Consider the following 20,591-nt stretch of genomic DNA (forward strand, 5'->3'; position numbering starts at 1 on the left):
AGGGCAGCCGGGGCGGGCATTGGGCAGTAGCTGAGGCTCTGGGCCCTGAGAGCCGGAACCACCTGCCCCCAAGGCTCCCAGCAATCCTACCGCCCCTCACACACCCTCCGGCCCTCCCACTCCCCTCACTCACTCTCTCCCTCACCCCGGACCTGCCGGCCGCCTGCCTATAAACGGCCAATCAGCACAGGGACCTCCTGGTCACCACAGAAATGTAAGTTAAAACCACAACTAGCCATCATTCCACGCCTGTCAGAATCACTAAAAGTTACCCTGAGAACGCCCAGAGTTGTAAGGATTCGGAGCAATCAGACCTCTTAGTGGTGGGAACATCAAATGTCACCACCTCTTTGCAATACTGTCCGTTTTTCTCTTTTTAATTGATCTTAGAGTAAGGTGACCAGATTTTAACATGGGTAAAGCGGGACACCATTGACGGGGGGGGGGGGGGGGGGGGGGGTTCTTGATTAAAAATTTGGTCTATATGGAGCAACAAAAATTTTCATAGAATGCAAAAATAGTATTGTAATATATATTTTTTAAATTTCAACATAAGTACAATTTACAAATATAATAAATAAAAAAGTATGTATAGTATTATTTTATTCTTTGGCATGTTTCTCATTTGGGTGAATTTTTTTTAGTAGATTGCTGTCGTTGTTTAAAAGGTCATGAATTTGCCGTAACGTAAGTCGTAAGTGTCACTTTCAAGGCCGGCGCTAGACTTTTTGCCGCCACTATAAAATATAAATAATACGAGTACTGTCTGCTAAGTTCAAGAAAATTTATGTATTTATGAAATAAATAAATAAATTACTTCCCTAAATTATCTGAATAGCTGATTTGTAATGACATCACTTGTTTAACTAGCTCACTAGCACGCAGTACGATGTGTATCGTCTGAGAGACAGTTACAAAATGTCTTCGTCGTTGCCAATCCCCAAAAATGCCATTGTTCATTAAGTCCAAACAATGGTGGTCGAATTCTAACAACTGATCAACAATGCGAACTTTGATAAGCAGTTCTCGATAATCAGTTCTCAACAATTATTTGTTATTATTAAAGTTTAACATTATAAAATTAACAAAAATAATATAAAACTCATATCCTGGCTAAAGCATGGATGGCCGCCGAAAACCGTATATTCCCTTCCCGTTCTCCCGCCGTTCCCTAGCTTGTCGTGCATTCTTTCCAAAAATCGGGACTTTTTTAAAACGCTGCGGGACGCGGGACAAATTGTTAAAAATCAGGACTGTCCCGCCAAAAGCGGGACGTCTGGTCACCTTAGCTTAGAGAAACATCAATGTGAGAGTGAAATATCCCGGTGCCCCGACGTGTGTGCCTGACCGAGAGTCCGTGCCCTTTCAGTGTAAGGGACACCGCTCCAGGGCTTATTTTTTTTAAATCTTTTATAGTTTTGGGGTGTGTGTGTGTGTGTGTGTGTGTGTGTGTGTGTGTGTGTGTGTTTTTAGATTTTTAATGGACTTTTAGAGAGAGGGGGAGAGGAAGAAACACCTATCGGCTGCCTCCTACACACCCCCTACCCAGAACTGAGCCCACAACCCAGGCATGTGCCCTGACCAGGAATCGAACCGGCAACCTTTTGGTGCCCGTGATGTTGCCCAGCCAACTTGGTGGCACAGGCCAGGATAATAATGGCTGTTTCTTAAAAAGTTGAACTACACCTACCATACACAACTCAGACATTCCATTCCTATCCTCCCTCCCCCCACCATAATGAAAACAGTACATTCACACAGCACATGGATACATACAGAGCTTTAGTCATAGGAGACAAAAATGAGAACCCAAATGTCCATCAAATAGTGAATGGATAAATGAAATGTAGTATACTACTCGCCAATGAAAAGGAACTACTGCCCTAGCCGGTTGCCTCAGTGGACAGAGCGCCGGCCTGCAACTGAAGGGTCCGGGTTCCATGCCCAGGTTGCGGGTTTGTTCCCCAGTAAGGGGGAGGCAGCCAATCAATGATTCTCTCATCATTGATGTTTCTATCTCTCTCTCCCTTCCTCTCTGAAATCAATTTTTAAGTCTTTAAAAAGGGAACTACTGTTACTTGAAACTTCTGGATGACTCTAAACTAGATTATGGCCCTGACTGATTTGGCTCAATGGATAGAGCGTCGGCCTGTGGACTCAGGGGTCCCAGGTTCCATTCCGGTGAAGGGCATGTACCTTGGTTACGGACACATCCCCAGTGGGGGATGTGCAGGAGGCAGCTGATCGATGTTTCTCTCATCGATATTTCTAACTCTCTATCCTTCTCCCTTCCTCTCTGTAAAAAAATCAATAAAAATATATTTTTAAAAAAGTAAAATAGCCCTAACCGGTTTGGCTCAGTGGTTAGAGCGTCAGCCTGTGGACTCAAGGGTCCCAGGTTCGATTCCGGTCAAGGGCATGTACCTTGGTTGCAGGCACATACTCAGTGGGGGGTGTGTAGGAGGCAGCTAGCTGATTGATGTTTCTAACTCTCCCTCTTCCTTCCTCTCTGTAAAATATCAATAAATTATATATATTTTTAAAAAGTAAAATAGATTATGCCATGTGAAAGCCAGACACAAGAGGAACCAGCCATACAATTCTGGAAGCAAATTAATCTGTAGTGAGAGAAAGCTGACCAGAGTTTCCTATGGCTGAATGTGGAGAAAGGACTAAAAATGGGGCCTGAGAAAACATGGAGACAATGGAAATGTTCTTGTATGTCGTGGTGGCGGTTTCATGAGTGTACACAGTATTGACAAAACTTACCGGATTGTACACTTTATATGGGTGCAGTTTATTGCATGTAAATTATACCTCAATAAAGTTGTTAAAAACAAAACAGAAGAATCAATATTCTGTTCCAAGCTTCCTTCTCTCTTCATCCTGAACAACTTTACCCCACCCGAGTTATTTACTTCATGTTAATGACTCAAAGCCACTTAGTCCTCCTACAAGCAAATCCATATTAATTACTGCCATCCTGCTGTGCACTTTCAGTTATATCTCACAATGTCCAAGATTAAATGTACCAGTGCCACGCCCAACAGGAAAGACACCTTTCCTTCCTTTTCTCTAAGTCAGAGAATGATCACTCAAGCCAGAAACCTGAACTCATCCTCTTGCCTAAACATCCCATCTGTAACCTGTCTAAACACACACCTCTCTTCAGACCGCATTGGATTTGACTCCTCCCATCTATCCTGTCACTTTTCCAGAGTTTTAAAAACGTATAACTGATCATTTCATACTCTAAGCTAAATCAGAGGCTTTCTTTGCCTTGAGATGGAATTCAGAGTCCTCGTGAGGCACACAAGTCTCCATGTCCCCCTCTTGGGATGGCTGCTCTCCACAGAACAGTAACCCCCACCCTCCACCTTCCACCTGGAAATAGTCACATCTTCTACATTAGGTCACCCAGTAGTATCCCTTCTGCCCCCAGCACTGCAACTCATTTTCACTTGGAGTGAGCTGGGTCTATCACATTCTTCTATTAATTTGAAACAGAAAGGCCCAAGGAGGAAGTTTCTTTTTACAAAAAAAATATTTTTATTGACTTCAAAGAGGGAGAGGGAGAGATAGAAACATCAACTATGAAAGAGAACCATTAATTAGCTACCTCCTGCACACCCCCCACTGGGAACGTGCCCGAAACCAAGGTACATGCCCCCGACTGGAATTGAACCTGGGACCCTTCAGTCCACAGGCTGACGCTCCATCCACTGAGCCAAACCGGTCAGGGCAACACTTATTTTTTTTGTTCATTGTGACACTTGAGATTAGTGTTATCATGAATTTCATGCCTAAAATGGTAAACATGGTGTGCATTCTTTTTTTTTTTTTTTTTTACAGATTTCGTCTTTGGAGCATCAACAAAATTTAGTGTTTTCGAGGCTTTTCGTGTTGGTTTATTTTTATTTCGTGCTGGCTTTTGTTGATATTTCTGTAGAACTGAAAATTATTATTTTATCATTGAATTTATCGTTGTAATATGTTATATTGTGCAAATAAAACTCAATACCCATAAATGGCATCAGATGAAGAAAGAATCGAACCAAGCACCTCGCAAGAAGATGACATCCTTTATTCAACTCGAGTCAGGTGATTTTTAAAAATTAAATTCAAAATATCGTGGCGTGTGGGGATGGCTTCTGTTTTGGACGTGTGGCAGGTAACTGGTTAAAAGCAGAACCTGTTTAAGTTATTTTACTTGTGCCCAAGATAAAGTGTTGTCACTCTATCAGAGCCACTCCTTATGTCCACCTAGGCTGGACTGTTTACATGGAATGTTGTGAGTTAGGGACAGTGCCACTCTAGACCAATCTACCTCCACAAAGTTTCCCTTATTTCAAACTTTTTCTTTGTCTGTTAACAGACAGTAAATGAGGATTAAGTATAGGAAATATCTTTTGGGGCTGTCACTTAAAAAAATACACATACACACACAGACATCCGGAAATCAAATTTGTATTAGCATTATTTTAGCCAGTGCTTTCTTCACTCAAATTTATTTCCTTTCTGACCACCATTATGGTTTTCACCAAAACAGGTTGCCAAAATACATTACCTTTGATTTTATATAGACTGTAAAGTTAGAATACAAAAAGCATATAAACATTTATAAGTACCAAAACATGTATGAAGTTATAGTTTTTTAATGCAAGAGGCACAGATAAGAAATACAAATAAATTATAAAGAGTTACATACAACACTTCCTTTGATTATTTATTTAAATCCACAAGAAAAGTAAAAGGAATGCTATTAAGCTTTTATAAACAACAATGAACACAATTGACAGTGTTTTCTTTAATTTCCAGCTCATGTGCCCAGCTTAAGAGGCACTAGAGACAGCCAGCTTCTTCAAATGATCCATGAATACCTGCAAGCTAACGTCGTCAGTTAGGATGGGTGCTCCCGTTTCCTGAAATTTAATGATAAAGGTTAATTGGTAGGTATCTTGGAAACTATTTAGAATTCATGAATTATGGACTCAAAACATTCACAAAAGTTGTCCAACTCAGAACATTTATAAGTGCTGTCCCCTTTCCTATGTGAACTCCCGTCAAACCCCATCCTTTGCCTAATTCATTCAAATGAAGTATCAATTCCTCACAAAACCCTCCCCTGACCCACTAAGCTCAAGCCACCCTGCTAGTAGACAGTTCTGAGCTCTTCTACTTCCCCCCTCTCCACAGTCCTAATGACTCATCCAGAGTCTGGCTCCCCACCAGGCATAGACTCCTAGAGGCCTGCACACCCTGCCTCTTACCTTCCCTACTACTCTGCCACAGCACCTGGCCCAATGCTCTTAAATGCCCTGCTTACAACAGAAGCTTGTTAATGGTATCTTCACAAATGAGTGAATCAGTATCTCCACTAAAAAGATAGATATTTGTACTATCAGAAAATGCTTACAATTTATTTAATGTTAAGGGAAAGAACTGAATAGAAATATCGATTTCTAGTAAGACCCCAATTTTATTTTATTTTTAAAGTAAGAAAGAGCCCGGCAGGCATGGCTCAGAGGTTGAGCGTTGGCCTATGAACCAGGAGGTCATAGTTCAATTCCCAGTCAGGGTGCATGCCCAGGTTGCAGGCTCAATCCCCAGTCGGGGGGGCGTGCAGGAGGCAGCCGATCAGTGATTCTCTCTCATTCTATCTCTCACTCTCTCCTTTCCTCTCTGAAATCAATAAAAATATTTAAAAATAAATAAATAGCACATGTTAAAAACAAAAAGAAAGAGCCCTAGCTGGTTTGGCCAGTGGATAGAGCATTGGCCTGTGGACTGAAGGGTCCCAGGTTCGATTCCAGTCAAGGGCACATACCTGGGTTGTGGGCTCAATCCCCATCATTGATATTTCTATCTCTCCCTCTCCCTCTCCCTTCTCTCTATGAAATCAATAAAATATATTTAAAAAGAAAATTGTACTGCTATTATTTTTTAATGTATTTTTATTGATTTCAGAGAGGAAGGGAAAGGGAGAGTGAGATAGGAACATCGATGATGAGAGAGAATCATCGATTGGCTGTCTCCTGCATGCCCCCTATGGGGGATCAAACCCACAACCTGGGCATGTGCCCTGACTTGTAATTGAACCATGACCTCCTGGTTCATAGGTCCATGCTCAACCACAGAGTGACCCCGGCTGGACTGTACTACTATTATAATTAGAAAAATGTTTTAAAGACTTCTAGGAAGAAGTAGATGTACTTTCCCTATTCCTTCCTCTAGATACAACTAAAAACCCTGGACATTTTATATAAAACAAACATAAGAAGACTCTGAAAGGTAGAGAAGATAGTAGACAAATTAGGGACCCTGGGATCCAAGGAGCAACACAGTGGTGAATTCCCTGGGTTTTCTGTTTGCCTCCTACATCTCAGCCTTGGGGCTGCAGAAGCTGGCAAATGGTCACTGAGCACCGACAAAAACAACAACAAAAGCCCACTTTCTCTATCCAAAGGACCAGGGCAGCCTAGGAAGATAGACAAATGTCACAAAACCACTGTACAACAGCCAAAGTTGACAGAAAAAACTGTGGCTCCATGCCACCAAAGCTGAATGGGCAGCTGAGACTTCCACTTTTACAAGACAGTAAGGAGGGAGGCCAAAAACCTCACCAAGGTGGTGTCACAGAAGGCCAACAACGGCGCTAGGAATGTCATCGCCAATGGCCAGCCTTAAGTCTCCTGCCCCCATGGTGTCAGTACAGACCACTGGGGAGCCTGGACTTCTACCCCCACATGGCAGTGATACATGTCCCTCCCACACCCACTGAAGTAGTGTCAGAGGAGGTCTAGTGGAGAGTCAGCACTTTCACCATCACCCAACAGTAGTAAGGCCATCTCCACAGCAGGATCAACGCTAACTAGGGGGAGCTGGAGGTGTCAATAGAGGCCAATGGAACATCTGGACTTCTACCTGCACCTGGCAGTAATGAAATAATGTCTCTCCCTACTCCACTCATTCCCTGGCAGACCAGCATGACAAAAAAAACAGCTAAAACAGCAGGCTTAAACAGATACAGAGTCTCGCAGCAAATATGAAAATGTCCATGTTTCAATCAAAAATCACTTGGCATACCAAGAGCCAAGATCTCAAAATGAATGAAAAAGAAGAGAGTCAACAGGTGTTAACACCATGTTGACAACAATGTTAGAGTTATCTGACAAAGACTTTAAAGCAGACATGATAACAATGCTTCAATGAGCAATTACAAATACAACAGAAAACAAATGAAAAAACAAAGCCTCAGCAAAGAAACACAAAGTCTCAGGAAAGAAGTGGAAAACATAAAGAACCAAATGGAAATTTTAAAACTAAAAAATAGCCCTAACCGGTTTGGCTCAGTGGATAGAGCATTGGCCTGTGGACTGAAAGGTCCCAGGTTCGATTCCGGTCAAGGGCATGTACCTTGGTTGCAGGCACATCCCCAGTGGGGGGTGTGCAGGAGGCAGCTGATCAATGTTTCTCTCTCATCGATGTTTCTAACTCTCTATCCCTCTCCCTTCCTCTCTGTAAAAATTAATAAAATATATATTTTTAAAAAATACAGCAACGAAAAGTTCAGTGAATAAACTCAAAGGGAACAGAGAAAATAATCAGTAAATTGGATATTAAAAAAACCTAACATTCATGTCATTGGAGAAAGGAAAATGATGGCAGACTGAAAAAGTATTCGAAGAAATAATGGCTGAAAACCACTCAATTATTTCAAGAGACATAAGTATACAGAATCAAGAAGATAAGCAAATTCCAAATAGGCTAAATCCAAATCCACCCCAAAGCACATGGTATTTTAACTTTTGAAAACTAACAAAGGAAAATCATGAAAGCAGCCAGATAAATATGACATCTTATCTACAAAAGAATAAGAATGACAATAAATTTCTCACCAGAAACCATAGAGGCCAGAGAGTGGCAAAATATTTTTTAAATGACCAACAAAAAGGAATGTCACCAGCATCCTATATCCAGAGAAAATATCCTTCATGAATGAAAGGGAAATCAAGAATCTCAAATGAAGAGAAACTAATATTCTATCACCAGCAGACCTACCTTAAAAGAATGGCTAAGGAAATCTCTAAACAGAAAGGAAATGATAAAAGAAGGAACTTTGGAGAATCAAGAAGGAATAAAGGACACAGTAAGCAAAAATATGGATAAATATAATAGGTTTTCCATCTTCTCTTGAGATTTACATATTATGTTTAATGGTTGAAGAAAAACTACCTGATATATGTACAGGAAAATATTTAACATAATTTATTATAAATGAGGCAGGGTAGAGGGACATAAAGGGGTAGTAAGTTTTATATACCTCACTTGAATTGGTCAAAAGATAATTGTGAAGAGCTATGCACTTTTAATGTGATACAGTGCTCTATTATCTAGAGGAACCAGGAGTAACCATTAAACAAAGCTACACAGAGACACACTCAAAAATATTATAAACAAGATGGAATTCTAAAATATGTTCAAGTAATTCATAGGAAGGCAGAAAAAAACCCAGAGAAATGAAAAGCAGAGAAAACAAAAAAAATGGTACACCTATGCCCTAATTAAATATAAATGGTCCAAATACATCAATTATAAGAGTTTAGCAGAATAGATTAAAAACAATGACACAAGTATGTCCTATCTATAAGAAATTCACTTCAAATGTAACAAGAATGAAAGTTAAAGGATGAAAAGAGATATATCATGCAAACATTTTTTTGCATGAAAAAGAAAAGGAATAAAGGAGAGGGCCTTATCAACGCCAGTAAAATAGATATTAGTGTAAACAAAATTACCAGAGACAGAGGGAGACATAACATAATAAATGATATAAGGTCAACCCACCAAGAAGATATAGCAGTCCTATGTGTATGCAACAAACAACAGAAGTACAAAATATGTGAACAAAAACTGATAGAACTCAAAAGAGTTCAAGAGTTGGAAACTCACAATTAAGAGTTGGAAACCTCAACACTCTCAACAATTGATAGAACAACTAGACAGATTACCAGCAGGAATATGTAAGAACTCAACACTATCAACTAACAGAATCTAACATTTATAGAACACTATCCAACAATAGCAAGATACATGTTCAAGTTGACCATGGAACATACGTCAAGATAGTTCATATCCTTGGCCATAAACCCAACTTCAATAAATTTACAATTAAACCAAACAAAGTGTATTCTCCAGCAACAATGAAAATAGAAATCAACAACAGACAAATAAGAAAATCCCCAAATACTTGGAAACTAAGCAACACTTCTAAATGAGCCAAGAGTCAAAGAACTCTCAACGGAATTGAAAAAATATTTATCAAATTGAATCAAAATGAAAATACAACATATCAAAATCTGTGGAACACAGCCAAAGCAGTGCTGAAAGGTAATTATTGGCACTAAATGGATTCAATGGAGAAGAGGAAAGTCTCAAGTCAATAATCTAAGCTCCAGCCCTGACTGGTTTGGCTCAGTGGATAGAGTGTCGGCCTGCGGACTGAAGGGTCCCAGGTTCGATTCTGGTCAAGGGCATGGACCTTGGTTGTGGGTACATCCCCAGTAGGTGGGGTGCAGGAGGCAGCTGATCGATGTTTCTCTCTCATTGATGTTTCTAACTCTCTATCCCTCTCCCTTCCTCTCTGTAAAAAATCAATAAATGTATATTAAAAAAAAAAATCTAAGCTCCCACTTCAAGAACTTAGAAAATGAATAAAATAGAAAGCAAGCAGAAGGAAGAAAATAAAGATTAAAGTAGAAATCAATGAAATTGAAAATAGACAAAACAATAAGAAAAGATATTCTCCCCACTTGCAAATGGCATGATTGTCTATGCAGAAAATCCCAGAGAATTGCCCAGCCAGTGTTGCTCAGTGGTTGAGCGTTGGCCCATGAACCAGGAGGTCAAGGACCAATTCCTGATTAGGGCACATGCCTGGGGTACAGGCTCAATCCCCAGTAGGGGACATGTAGGAGGCAGCCAACTGATGATTCTCTCGCATCCTTGATGTTTCTATCTCTCTCTTCCTCTTCCTTCCTCTCTCTGAAATAAAAAAACAACAACAACAACAAAAAACCCCCAGAGAATCTACAAAAAACTCCCAGAGAAGTAATAAGTGTCTTATTAAGGTCACAGGATACAAAATAAACATATAAATATCAATTGTATTTCTATATACCAGAAATGAACACTTGGACACTGAAATAATTAAAATAACAATACCAGCCCCTGCCGGTTTGGCTCAGTGGATAGAGCATTGTCAGCCCGTGGATTGAAGGGTACCGGGTTCAACTCCGGCCAAGGGCACATGCCCAGGTTGCAGGCTCGATCCCCGTAGGGGGCGTGCAGGAGGCAGCTGATCAATGAATACCTCTCATCATTCATGTTTCAATCTCTATCTCCCTCTCCCTTCCTCTATGAAATCAATAAAAAAAATATTTTTTTAAAAATCACAATATCATTAACAATCACTAAAACAAAAAAAAAAGTGAAAATATACAACACTGAATAAAGAAATCAAAAACAGATTTAATAAAGCGCTGGCCGGTTTGGTTCAGTGGATAGAACGTCCACCTGGGGACTGAAGAGTCCCAGGTTCGATTCTGGTCAAGGGCACATGCCCGGGTTGTAGGCTCGATCCTCAGTAGGGGGCATGCATGAAGCAGCCAATCAATGATTCTCTCTCATCGTTGATGTTTCTGTATCTCTCCCCCTCTCCCTTCCTCTCTGAAATCAATAAAAATATATTTAAAAAAAGATTTAATAAGTGGAGAGACACACTTAGTTCATGGATTAGAAGGCTCAATATAGTAAAGATGTCAATTCTTTCCAATTGATGTAGAAGTTTAATGAAATTATATCAAAACCCCAAAAAGATTTTTTACAAACATAGACAAGATAATTCTAAACTTCATATGTAAAAGCAAAGAAACTAGAATAGCTAAGACAATTTTGAAAAAGAACAAAGTAGGGGGGAAAATCAGTCTACCTGATTTCCAGACAGATACAATCAAGATTGTGTGGTGTTAGTAGAGGGAGAGAAATATAGATCAATAGTGTTTTTTGCAATAAAGCAAAAAACCCAGAAATGGAATCACACAAATATGCCCAACTTATCTTTGACAAAGATATAAGCAATTCAGTGGAAGAAACTTAGCCTTTTCAACAAATGGTGTTTGGTCAATTAGACATTCATTTGCAAAAATTAAAGTTATACCTCATATCGTATACTAAAATCAATTCAAAATTGGTCATGGACTAAAATATAAACATAAAATTAGAAAAACAAACATAGGAGATCTTTAGGATCTAAGGCTAGGCAAAGAATGCTTAGACTTAATACTAAAAGCACAATCTATAAAAGGAAAAACTGATAAAGTGGATTTCTTAAAAATCAAACTGTGCTCTGTGAAAGACCCTGTGAAGAGGATGTACAGACAAGCCACAAGTGAGAGAAATATACACAGATCACATATTCCAACAAAAGACTGGCACCTTTTTTAAAAAAAATCTTCACCTGAGGACACGCTTTTATTGATTTCAGTGAGAGGAAGGGAGAGGTAGAGGAAGAGATGTTACCATTGGGGGAAACTGGGTAAAGGGTATAGGGAAACTGTATTATTTCTTACAACTACATATAAATTTACAATTACCTCAAAAAAAGTTTCATTTAAAAAATGTTATAAGAAAACAGGATGAAAGAAAAGACTCATTTGAGAAAGACATAAATGGTTGGAATAATTAGATAAAGGAACCAGAGGCTGAAAAGTAAAGAGGACCAAGAACCAATGGTGAGCATTTGTAGATGCTTTTGCCCTGCCCTCTTAGAAAAGAGAAAGAAGAGAGGGAGGACTTGGGGCAATGCTGCTGAGAGCCAAATGGAGGCCACACTATGGTGTTCTGCCCTCGGGCCTGAACCTGTCATATTATGCTGGGTACTGCAGAAAGGGATCCACACTGGGTAGCCACCCCAAACCCCAATCTATGTTCAAAGTTCCCCCCCAACCCCCAGCAAATTACCCAAGTTATTCTGTCTCTGTGCCAAAAATAATCCAATTTGTAACTTTTTTTTTTTTTTTTAAGTAGCCGGGCCACTTCCCCAAATACCTTACAATTTCTTACCTGTCCCCAAGCATATAGGTTATTGTGTGTCTGAGATGGGTTCACTTTGGACAAAAGGAAGCGAGCCTTAAAAAAAAAAAAAAAAAGATTTAAAGATTAAAGTGGCATTAATATTAGTATACTAGGGGGAAAAAGTTTTACATTTCTTTTGTTAGATATTTTTTACTGCACAGGAGTCCAGTTCTTTAGCTTAAGGCCAGTAGCTGCTGATTTATTAGGGTTCCAGAAACACAAAATGTATTTTATTTTGGCAATCCCCTACTTTTACACTAACATATTCTGACCACTCCTTTAAAAAGAAGTCATTATTGGAAGTTTATCTGCATGTCAATTTATGTCACCACATAAAACATTAACCATGCTACTATTTGGATTTGCCATAAAAATATATCATAAAAACAAATTATTAACCATGCTATTTGAATTTATAGCCATGAAAATATATCATAAAAATAACTGAATGCCAAAACCAACCTGACTGCCTCCATGCTCTGTGTTAATGTAACGTGGCATTGGGAAGCGCGCTTGCAGAATTTCTTGAGCGTCATCTACTGGTGCCTGCAGAAGGTGCTTGAAGTTTTCATATTCAGGCATGTCCTGGTACCCAGCTTTACGCCACTGGGCTATGGTCTACACCAAAACAAACAAACCAAAACTACTGTGGAAACACTGAAACAACAGCCTTCTTTGACACTTCTGACATTTTAATACCACCTCTCCACCCCCAAACTTGCTTCCAGTGAAGAAGCCTTACATCAAGAATGACAAGTTTTGCCCAGACAGCATACTCAGTGGTTAAGGAGGTCGTGGTTTGATCCCTGGTCAGGGCACATGCCCGGGTTGCAATCTTGATCCCCAGTATGGGGTGTTCAGGAGGCAGCCAATCAATGATTCTCTCATCATTGATGCTTCTATCTCTCTCTCCCTCTCCCTTCCTCTCTGAAATCATTAAAATATATTTTTTTTTGGGGGGGGGGGAGGAATAACAAGTTTTTGCCCAGCTGGTGTGGCTCAGTGGTTAAGCACTGACCTAAGCCAGCAGGCGGACATCCCCCAAGGGGTCCTGGATGCGAGAGGGCGCAGGCTGGGGTGAGGGACACCCCCCCCACACACCCTGCTCCCAGTGCACAAATGTCGTGCACCAGGCCTCTAGTATCTTTATAAATAAGCTGAAGTGCTTTCACATGTGAACTGTTAAACTGTTAATCTAATATCAGAAAGAGGATTCTCTTTAGATGCTTCTTTCTGCAGCATCTTTTCCCTTCTGAGAGTTTTCAGTACTATTTTCTAGGTCTTAATTTTTTGACTGACTGGTGGCATGGAGAAATTACCATAAGCTAACTTGGGTCATAAGAACACCACCTACCAGCAGACTTAGAGCTTTGGAAGGTGAGAACCATGTCACATTGTCTTTGTCATTAGAACCAACCACTTGCAAACAGAAGGTGCTCAATAAATGTGTGAACCTTTTGTTTTTAAAGGAACCAGTGGGAAAGGCAGCTGGTCACAAACAGCCTTTGGTCTAGGACCATGGTCGGCAAACTGCGGCTCGCGAGCCACATGCGGCTCTTTGGTCCCTTGAGTGTGGCTCTTCCACACAATACCACGGCCTGGGCGAGTCTATTTTGAAGAAGTGGCGTTAGAAGAAGTTTAAGTTTAAAAAATTTGGCTCTCAAAAGAAATTTCAATCGTTGTACTGTTGATATTTGGCTCTGTTGTCTAATGAGTTTGCCGACCACTGGTCTAGGACCATTACTGATGGCTTACCATCTGTGGGTAAGTGGCTGGCAAACTGGGGGTTAATATGCTGAAAAAGTTTAAAGTTATAAAATGCTCATTAGTATTAGAAAATGAATTCTAAATTATTAACAGAATTCTGAAACACAATTTGTATCTTTTCAGGACATCTGAAATCACTTCTAATGTACAGACACTAGGAAGTCAAGTCAACCACCAAGGCAACTTACTGTAGGTAAAGAATGAACAATAGAAGAAAAAGAGTATCTCCCTGAATATAATGCTCAGTTAAAGAATTTTCATCAGAGGAACCATTCCCTTTCTTAGGGAATGAGCCACTTTCAGAAAGAAATGGACTCTGCCCTAAAAGCCATCCATAGTCCTCCTAGAGGTCCACAGGCCCAGCCTAAGGTTCACTGCGCCATGTTATCTCAAATAAAAACTTTAGTCCCAAACACGTGTTTACTACTAACTCTAACATAACTCTGGAAGGGTAAAAGTGCATATAAGTTTAATGAGGAAAAGTAACTGATCTTGCCTGACAACTCAGAAAGCAATAACTTATGGTGATTTGAAAGGACCACTTACAGCAAATGTTATTGAAATTACTAATATACAAATACCCCAGGGACCTGAAAAAAGATTTTATTCACTAGAATAAAAGCCACTGTACTCATTATAATAAACTGTGGGTTTCCTAAGCCCAGATTCTTATTGCAAATGCATAAAAACCTAAATTAATAAGTAAAAACAATAGTAAGGAAATAAATTAAAGTATCATCTTACCTCACCAAGATAAATGACAATTTGGAAGAAAGTATCCATCAGCAAAATTCTGTCAGCTAGAATGCTGCTGCTGTCCAACAGTACCGGCTAAAGGAAAGGGGGAGAGATGACGCTGGTCTTCCCTGTTCCCGCATGGCCAAACAGCAACCACGGCACCAGGTGCGGTGGCTCATTCCCACTTTCTGCTCCCTGACTTAGCAGTTCGCAGTTTCAACTTAGTGAAAGAAAGAAGCTCCAAACAACCCCTCATCAGTTGGGAAGGGAGATGAATGGCATCTTTTGCTCTAGAAACCAAAAGTTATTCCAAACATTCTGTTTCATGCTGAAAAAGGATTTTATCTATCAGAGACACATTCTCTCAAACCCACTACAACTGCAGATGACACTTAGGGATGGCTTTATGAAAAAGTACAGCTTTTAATACAAGTTTGAAAAGTTTACTGCAAAATGTATTTTTTTATGATTTTCATTTCAGTAATAAAAGTAACTTATACTTAATTAAAGGAAATTTGAACCCAATGACAAAAAATATTGATAGTTTGGCTTATTTGCATATAGTTTTTAAATCTTGCAGACTTTTTAGAAAACATAATTTAGAAAAGTTCCTATCTTAATTTTTTTCATGTAACGTTTTTAACATAAGGATGTATCTATTTTATTATGTTACATAAACTGTGAATATTTCTTAGATTACTCTTTTTCCTACTACTGAGCATTTGGATTGTTTTTAAATTTTCTATTCTAGTAGTTCATTTACTATTTATTTGAACAAAGCCTTTTCTGTATATAGGAATATATTCTTCAGACAGAATACAAGACATGGAATTACTGGGTCAAAGTATCTGAACACAATGAAAAAAGTAACTACCCATTTTTTAAGTTTTTCACTTGTAATCCTGCCTTCCACAGATAATAGCTTTACATGCCCGTGACTTTTTCCTATATATATATTTAAGACTCAGAAATAATGTTTAACTCCTATAAAGACTCAAAAGTTTTCTTTCTTTAGTTTTGCTCTATGAATAAATTTGCTAGAAAAAAAAAATACAGTAAAACCACAATACAACGGACTAATTCAGGAAGGGGGTGTCCGTTAAAGCCAAAAGTCTGGCCCGCCCAGCGTGGTTGACCCAGGAACCAAGAGGTCACTGGATTGATCCCCAGTCCGGGCACATGCCCGGTTTCAGGCTCGATCCCCAGTGGGGGGCATGCAGGAGGCAGCTGATCAATGATGTTCCTCTCTCGTTGATCTTCCTATCTCTCTATTCCTCTCCCTTCCTTTCTAAAAATCAATATTTTTTTAAAAAGCCAAAAGTCCATTATATAATAAAGTAGGTTTTCCAAATGTATATGTTTAAAAATGGACAAATTAGTTCGTGTACCTGTTTTTACTTATGTAGACATATTTGTGGAATTAAAACTAAGTATGTATGAAAAATTTAATTTCACAGAAAAGTTTTCTATATATATTACAGTAATTTTAAATTTATACTGAATAAGTCTAGTAAGTGCGTGCATTCACCAGTTACCAAGAGTAAGCAAAAACACACGGCTGGGGAATTACTTAGTGCAAGTACATCACTAGCACGTGTTAAAAGTGCTGTAGAAAGTCACACCATGGGACAAAAGAACCAATTACCGTAAACAATGCACTGTGGTCACATGCTAATCATTTCCTGAACGTGTTGTTTACGAGTGGTGACACCTGAATTTAAATATGTACACTATAGCTGTAGATATGTAATATTTATGTTAGTGAAATTACTAGTGTAATTCCAACATATGGCCTACTGCTAAAATTTGTTAAAAATAACAGTGAATGAATAACCAAAAAATAACCTGGTAATATAATTATAAGCAAACCTTATAGTTAAAAGCAGTTTAAAATTAACTGGGAGAAAGGCATTCATGTAAAGCCTTACCTCTGGTGGTCCATGGAACGAATAGGAGTAGAGAATGGGCTGGATCATGATGAGGGACTGGGTCAGATCCTGTCTGGCAAAATGGTGTCTGTAGTACGACGACTCATCAGGACTGTTGTTAAACACTTGAAGAAATGGAGATCTTCTAAGATGGAACATGAACTGCATTCACAAAGAAAAAAAGACAAACGCATATAGCTGTAACCTTAGATACCCAAAAGAGTAGACTTGCTTTAGGTCTCCGAAGCAGAAGAACCCAGACTTTAAGAAAAAGGCCACTGGGTTCATAAAACAGAGAAAAAAATGCTGATACCAGGGGCTGAGGGAAGAGGGAAATGGAAAGTTGTTGAATGGGTACAGCATTTTAGTTTTGCAAGATGGAAAGTCTATAGATTTGTTGCACAGCAATGTGAATATGCCTAATACTAAACAGTACATTTAAAATTGGTTAAGATGGTAAATTTTATGTGTTTTTTACAATTAGAAAATTTTTAAAAAGTATTTTTAAAGGGTAGGGGAAGCCTCTGGGTGTGTCGAAGGTTCCACATGAAATGGGCAAGATAAAGCATTTATTTCTGGAGTCACTGGGTTGGGTTGCAGAGGCAGAATATTTGCTGTCAAAGGGGTCACAGCCCAGTGGGGAAAAGGCACATTTGAGCCCCTGTACAGGCAAGTACTGCTACAGTGGGATGGGGCTGGAGGGTCAGCAGGAGACTTCCCACAGCCACTGGGTCTGAGAGAGGTTCATGAGGAGGCCAGAGGGCTGGGGGAGAGGGGATTCCAGGCACAGTAACAGCAGATGAGAGGTTAGAGCTCAGACACAGGCTAGTATGTGCAGTGAGGTATGTAAAGGAGACAGGGACAAAATGATGATGCTGGAGAGGTATGTGCTTTAGCCTGAGAATTAGAAGGTGGAGGGCAGACTTTTAACTCACTCTGAAGAGTTATCAGAACATGGAAATCAGCTGCCTTGAGAAGTATAAAGCTTCCTGAGACTCCACATATTGAAGCATTGTTCCTAAATGATTATCACAGCTGATGTTCCATGCGTCCTATGTGCAAGGCATAAAGCACTTGACAAGAGTTATCCAATCCTTCCAATAAGCACATGAGGTAGATTCTCTTACCCTCCCTAGTTTACACATCAGGAAACCGAGGGGTAGGTAGGCAACTTGCCCAAGGCCACAGCTACTAAGTGGCAGAGCCAGACTCTAATTCAGACTGTTGGCTTCAGTGGCTGGGCTCTTGACCTCTATCCTAGATGCCCCAACAGAGGGGATCTTAAAACCAACTTATTCAGTGGTTTTCATACTGTGCTCCTGAGTTTTAGCAAAACCACAAGGCCCTGGGAGTGAGGTGGTGGAGTACTGTGGTGGGACCCAGTGGGTGGGGTGGTGCCTGGGCAAAACTAGAGCAGCACCCAAGTCTGTCTGCTTATGTACTGGCTTTTAAGAGTCCTCTGGAAGGAAGGGTTCCACAGCTGTACAAAGACTCCAGACCAACTCCTTCCCTTTAACACGTTAAGCGCCCTGTCAGTCACCGGTGACTGACACTGTACTTTCCGTCCGGAAGACAAAACAGGCTGGGCACTTCACGTGCTAAAGAGGAAACCAGCATTCACAGGGGTCCGGGACCTCATCCAAGATCAGCAGCAGCAGAGCCAGTGCTGGAACTTGGCCCTGATTCTGGCTCTTTCTACAACACTACTCAGCCTCAACTGCTCAGACACAGGCCGGAGAAGAGGCACACATCAGGTACCACACAGCCCTACCCTGGGCCAGGGGTCGAGTGAGGTGACCTCTGAGCTCCCTTTTAACTCTTAAGAGTCAAAGCTATATAAGTTCATGATTGAAACCTGTGTCCACTTCCCAAAGCAAAAAGTATTTGCATATCTAAGTGCGCTTTTTTCAAATTTATTCCTCATAAAGGTGTCTCGGAGGGAAGATGAAATAAAGCTGAGTTTGCTTCCAGTGCTGGAAAAGCTGCACCAGCGAGGAGCCCAACCTGAAAGGCCCAGGCCCCCGCTGTGGAGCCATGGGTTCATGTTTACAAAGCATTCAACACTAGACTGGCCTCAGCTCATGTAATCCTCACAGCCACTCACTGAACTAAGCTCTAGTTTCCTCATTTAAACATGAGGGTGAAGGTTCAGAAAAGGTAAATGTCCAGATCTCTGACAACTTCAGGCTTCCCCCACTACCCCTCCTTTCCCTTGTCCAATGGCTCCCAAATGCTTAGTTTCTGCAAAAAGCAGTTATTTACAGAAGCTGATTACTGCTGTCCCTAGTCATGATGCAGCCTAATAACCATGGACTTATCATTAAACATCCGTCATATTAACATGGTCTCCTTTATTATATTCATCTTCCTATGTGCTTCATTTTTTTGTCTGTTTGCTGCTGAGGTAGATGACTGTCCACCCAGAACTTCTACAAATTAGAGGTATTTGTTGGGGCCTTATAGAACGCTTCTGTTTTGCCTTTCCATGAAAGTTTATAGTTATTTTCTCTTCTCTGCGTGTCATCTCTGTCTTCTGTAGGGCTCAGGAACTGCCTCTCACAGAGACATAGTATTTGTCTTGAAGTGAATAACCTTCATCTCCTGTTGCCTGAGTCGCAAAACATACCAAGTCCTCACTTTGCCCTGAGAACAGCGAGTTTTATTTCTATCACAATTTATTCTTCTATTGTTATTTTAGAAATGTGTATTTCTTACCTGAGGATACAGAGAGAAGGAATCTGATAACCTAAAAGAAGTGGGATCTTCCTTGTTATACTGTCCAAACTTCTGACACTGTTGAGAGAAAACAACAAAAAGCAGGAGGAAAACCCTAAGTTAGTGCCACCTGGAAAAATCCTTGGAGTAAGAGAGCTACGTTTCAATTTCAACTCTGCCACTGACTGACTGAGTCCCAGACCAGCACTTCTCAGTCACAGACAGGCAGACATATCCCCTGGAGGGTTATTAAAATGCAAATTCTAGTTTGGCAGACTGGGGAGGGACTGGGGACCTTACATTCTAACCAGCACCCAGGCCAGGCTGGCCAAACATCACTCTAACTAGTGAGGGGCTAGATGAGTTCTCAGGCACTTCTTCCATTAAAAACAAACAAGCAAACCCTAGCCAGTTTAGATCAGTGGATAGAGCATTGGCCTTCAGACTGAAGGGTCCCCAGTTCGATTCCGGTCATGGGCACATGCCTGGGTTTCAGGCTTGATACCCAGTAGGGGGCGTGCAGGTGGCAGCCGATCAATGATTTTCTTTCATCATTGATGTTTCTCTCTCTCCCTCTCTGAAATCATTAAGAAAATATATTAAAAAAAGAAAAGAAACAAACAAAAAACCCTCCAAGACTGTGAAATATTACCAATTATATATCAGCCTTGATGTTCCACCACTCTGTAACTCAATTTTCTTCCTTTCAAAGGCAAATATATGAACAATGTTGTCTCTTTCTGCCTTTATTTCCTTTTTATTTCACACATTTCCTCTGGCCATTCGAGAATCAGGCTGCCCCCCATTTAAAGAAAGCCCATCTCTGACATTCACCTTCTTTCCACCAAATCTGATGTCTTTGCAATTCTCCTTTTCTTGAACTCCCTAACACCTCAAGCCAAGTGACTCCCCACACTTCTGGAAACTTTCTCCTTCAGCAGTTTAAATAGCACTTTCCTATTTTTCCTTCAACCCTCCAACCAATCCTTCTCTGCCTTCTTCAACAGCTCCTAATCTTCCAACTCCTAACTGTGGGCTCCTTAGAGGTTAGTTCTTGGCCCTCTGCTCCCATCCTCACTGCTTCAGCTACAAATGAACAATAGAGCCAGACCAATGTCATCCAAATTCCTCTTCCACAGCCAGTGCTGACCGCCACCTAACTACAGGATCACTCTCCATGGACATACTTAGCAATTTCTCATTCAGCCTATTAAAAATAAGTTAAACTATTACACTGAAAAAAGACTCACCTTCCTCCACCCTAATGCTGCTCTTCTTTTCTATTTTTCTACCTCACCGTCATTCTTG

At 40.3% G+C, this 20,591-nt stretch overlaps 1 protein-coding gene and 1 long non-coding RNA gene across 4 annotated transcripts in view; one reads left to right on the forward strand and one right to left on the reverse strand.

The window, feature by feature from the left end:
* Nucleotides 1–4,451: 4,451 nt before the first annotated feature.
* The window catches only part of SEC23B (SEC23 homolog B, COPII coat complex component), a 46,594-nt gene continuing 30,454 nt past the window's right edge, over nt 4,452–20,591 (reverse strand). For all 3 annotated transcript variants that reach the window (XM_054723870.1, XM_028144904.2, XM_054723869.1), the window contains exons 15-20: nt 19,284–19,361; nt 16,569–16,730; nt 14,647–14,733; nt 12,598–12,753; nt 12,124–12,189; nt 4,452–4,922 (exon numbers count right to left, since the gene is read on the reverse strand). In XM_054723870.1, coding sequence (XP_054579845.1) covers nt 4,833–4,922; nt 12,124–12,189; nt 12,598–12,753; nt 14,647–14,733; nt 16,569–16,730; nt 19,284–19,361 — 639 coding nt within the window. In that variant the 3' untranslated portion in view covers nt 4,452–4,832. The remainder of the gene's footprint in view (nt 4,923–12,123; nt 12,190–12,597; nt 12,754–14,646; nt 14,734–16,568; nt 16,731–19,283; nt 19,362–20,591) is intronic.
* On the forward strand, nt 4,881–14,435 carry LOC129150868 (uncharacterized). Its single transcript, XR_008557636.1, has 3 exons — nt 4,881–4,949; nt 13,415–13,512; nt 14,026–14,435. It is a non-coding gene; the product is annotated as an uncharacterized LOC129150868 (long non-coding RNA).

This window comes from Eptesicus fuscus, chromosome 12, assembly GCF_027574615.1.
Source record: "Eptesicus fuscus isolate TK198812 chromosome 12, DD_ASM_mEF_20220401, whole genome shotgun sequence".
Taxonomy (NCBI): Eukaryota; Metazoa; Chordata; class Mammalia; order Chiroptera; family Vespertilionidae; genus Eptesicus; species Eptesicus fuscus.